Source organism: Oryctolagus cuniculus, chromosome 2 (assembly GCF_051225735.1).
Source record: "Oryctolagus cuniculus isolate XC-2025 breed Fujian yellow rabbit chromosome 2, ASM5122573v1, whole genome shotgun sequence".
Lineage (NCBI taxonomy): Eukaryota > Metazoa > Chordata > Mammalia > Lagomorpha > Leporidae > Oryctolagus > Oryctolagus cuniculus.
Genome location: NC_142868.1, coordinates 76057031 through 76058289, shown reverse-complemented (window position 1 = coordinate 76058289; position 1259 = coordinate 76057031). Strand labels below are relative to the sequence as shown.

General features: G+C 43.8%; 1 protein-coding gene across 1 annotated transcript; it reads right to left on the bottom strand.

Moving 5' to 3' along the window:
* Positions 1–268: 268 nt before the first annotated feature.
* Positions 269–970, bottom strand: LOC149127842 (nuclear transport factor 2). Its single transcript, XM_089327269.1, has one exon. It carries the CDS (start codon positions 894–896, stop codon positions 513–515), a length of 384 nt encoding a protein of 127 aa, XP_089183395.1. The 5' UTR covers positions 897–970; the 3' UTR covers positions 269–512.
* Positions 971–1259: the final 289 nt, after the last annotated feature.

Below are 1259 nucleotides of genomic sequence, written 5' to 3'. Positions count from 1 at the left end.
GAACCAACGGCAAAGGAAGACCTTTCTCTCTGTCTCTCTCTCTCACTGTCCACTCTGCCTGTCAAAAAAAAAAAAAAAAAGTAAATTGAAAACATGTCATTCCAAAAATTTTTTTTTTTTTTAAGAAAAGTTTTGTGGTTTTATTGTATCATGAGGCATTGAAACATCTGAACAAATCAATATCTGGGCGGTGAGGCAGCTGCTTTCTCCTTCACTTCTTTGGGTTACTAGAGCAACTTGTCAGTAGATTAAAAAAAAAAAAAGACAACCTTTTGCATTATTTAAGTCTTTCCAAGGCATGCGCTGGTACAACACAAACTTCTCCTGTCAGATGCAACTAGTCTAGAGTCCAAACATCATGCACAACACCTTGGTGGCAGCAGCGCACTGCGCCCTCTCCCACCACGGCCCTGCTCGTTTGTGAATGATATTTGGAGCATCTGGAGGAGTGTGAATAGTATCAGGAAGAGGAGGGAGGAGGAAACAGCGTTGAGTGCCCGGCTGGGAGGAGGTCAGCCGAAGTTGTGCAGGGCAAGCCTGAACATGTCATTGGTGCAAACCCAAGCATCGTTGATGTTCTTTAATAGGAACATCTGGTGGAATCCCATGATAGGGTCTTCGTCAGCCTTGAGCTGGCCCACAACCATGCTGATGATGCAGCTATCTGGCGTGGGCTGATGGTCCTGTGCCGTGATGCTGTGCTGGATTTTCTGGAAGGGAAGGCTAGACAACTTCTCCACAATGGCAGCTTTCCCTTGGAACTGCTGTCCTTCCCACGTAAGGCATGACGCATCAATGTAAATTGCGCCTAGTTGGGTTCTGTCATTATCAAATAACTGGTAGTAATGTTGAATGAAGCTGGATCCAATCTGCTCCCAAATTGGCTTGTCTCCCATTCTGGAGCGTCACCTGGCCTTGTTGAGACCCGAGGGGCTGGCACGATGGCGGCGGCGGCGGCGGCAACCCCTGTCATTCCAAAAATTAAAAGAAAAATAAGAAAGGAAGGAGGGAGAGAGGGAATGGAGGAGAGAGAGTAGGTTGGGAAGCATTATAACTTCTTAAAACTGTGTATTTGAAATAAATGAAATCTGCTTTGTTCACACAAATAAATAAATAATTTGTAAAAACACAGGGAGACCTAAAGTAGAAATATGTATTTCAAACATGACCCGAATTGGTGGATAAAAATAGTCCAACACAATGTTATGTGGTAGTTGTTATGTCTGGTGTTGATTTTTCATGATGTGCTTATGAAATTA

What these genes read in the sequence shown, in the direction of transcription:
- LOC149127842 (XM_089327269.1), bottom strand. Translation starts at nt 896, where the DNA reads ATGGGAGACAAGCCAATTTGGGAGCAGATTGGATCCAGCTTCATTCAA.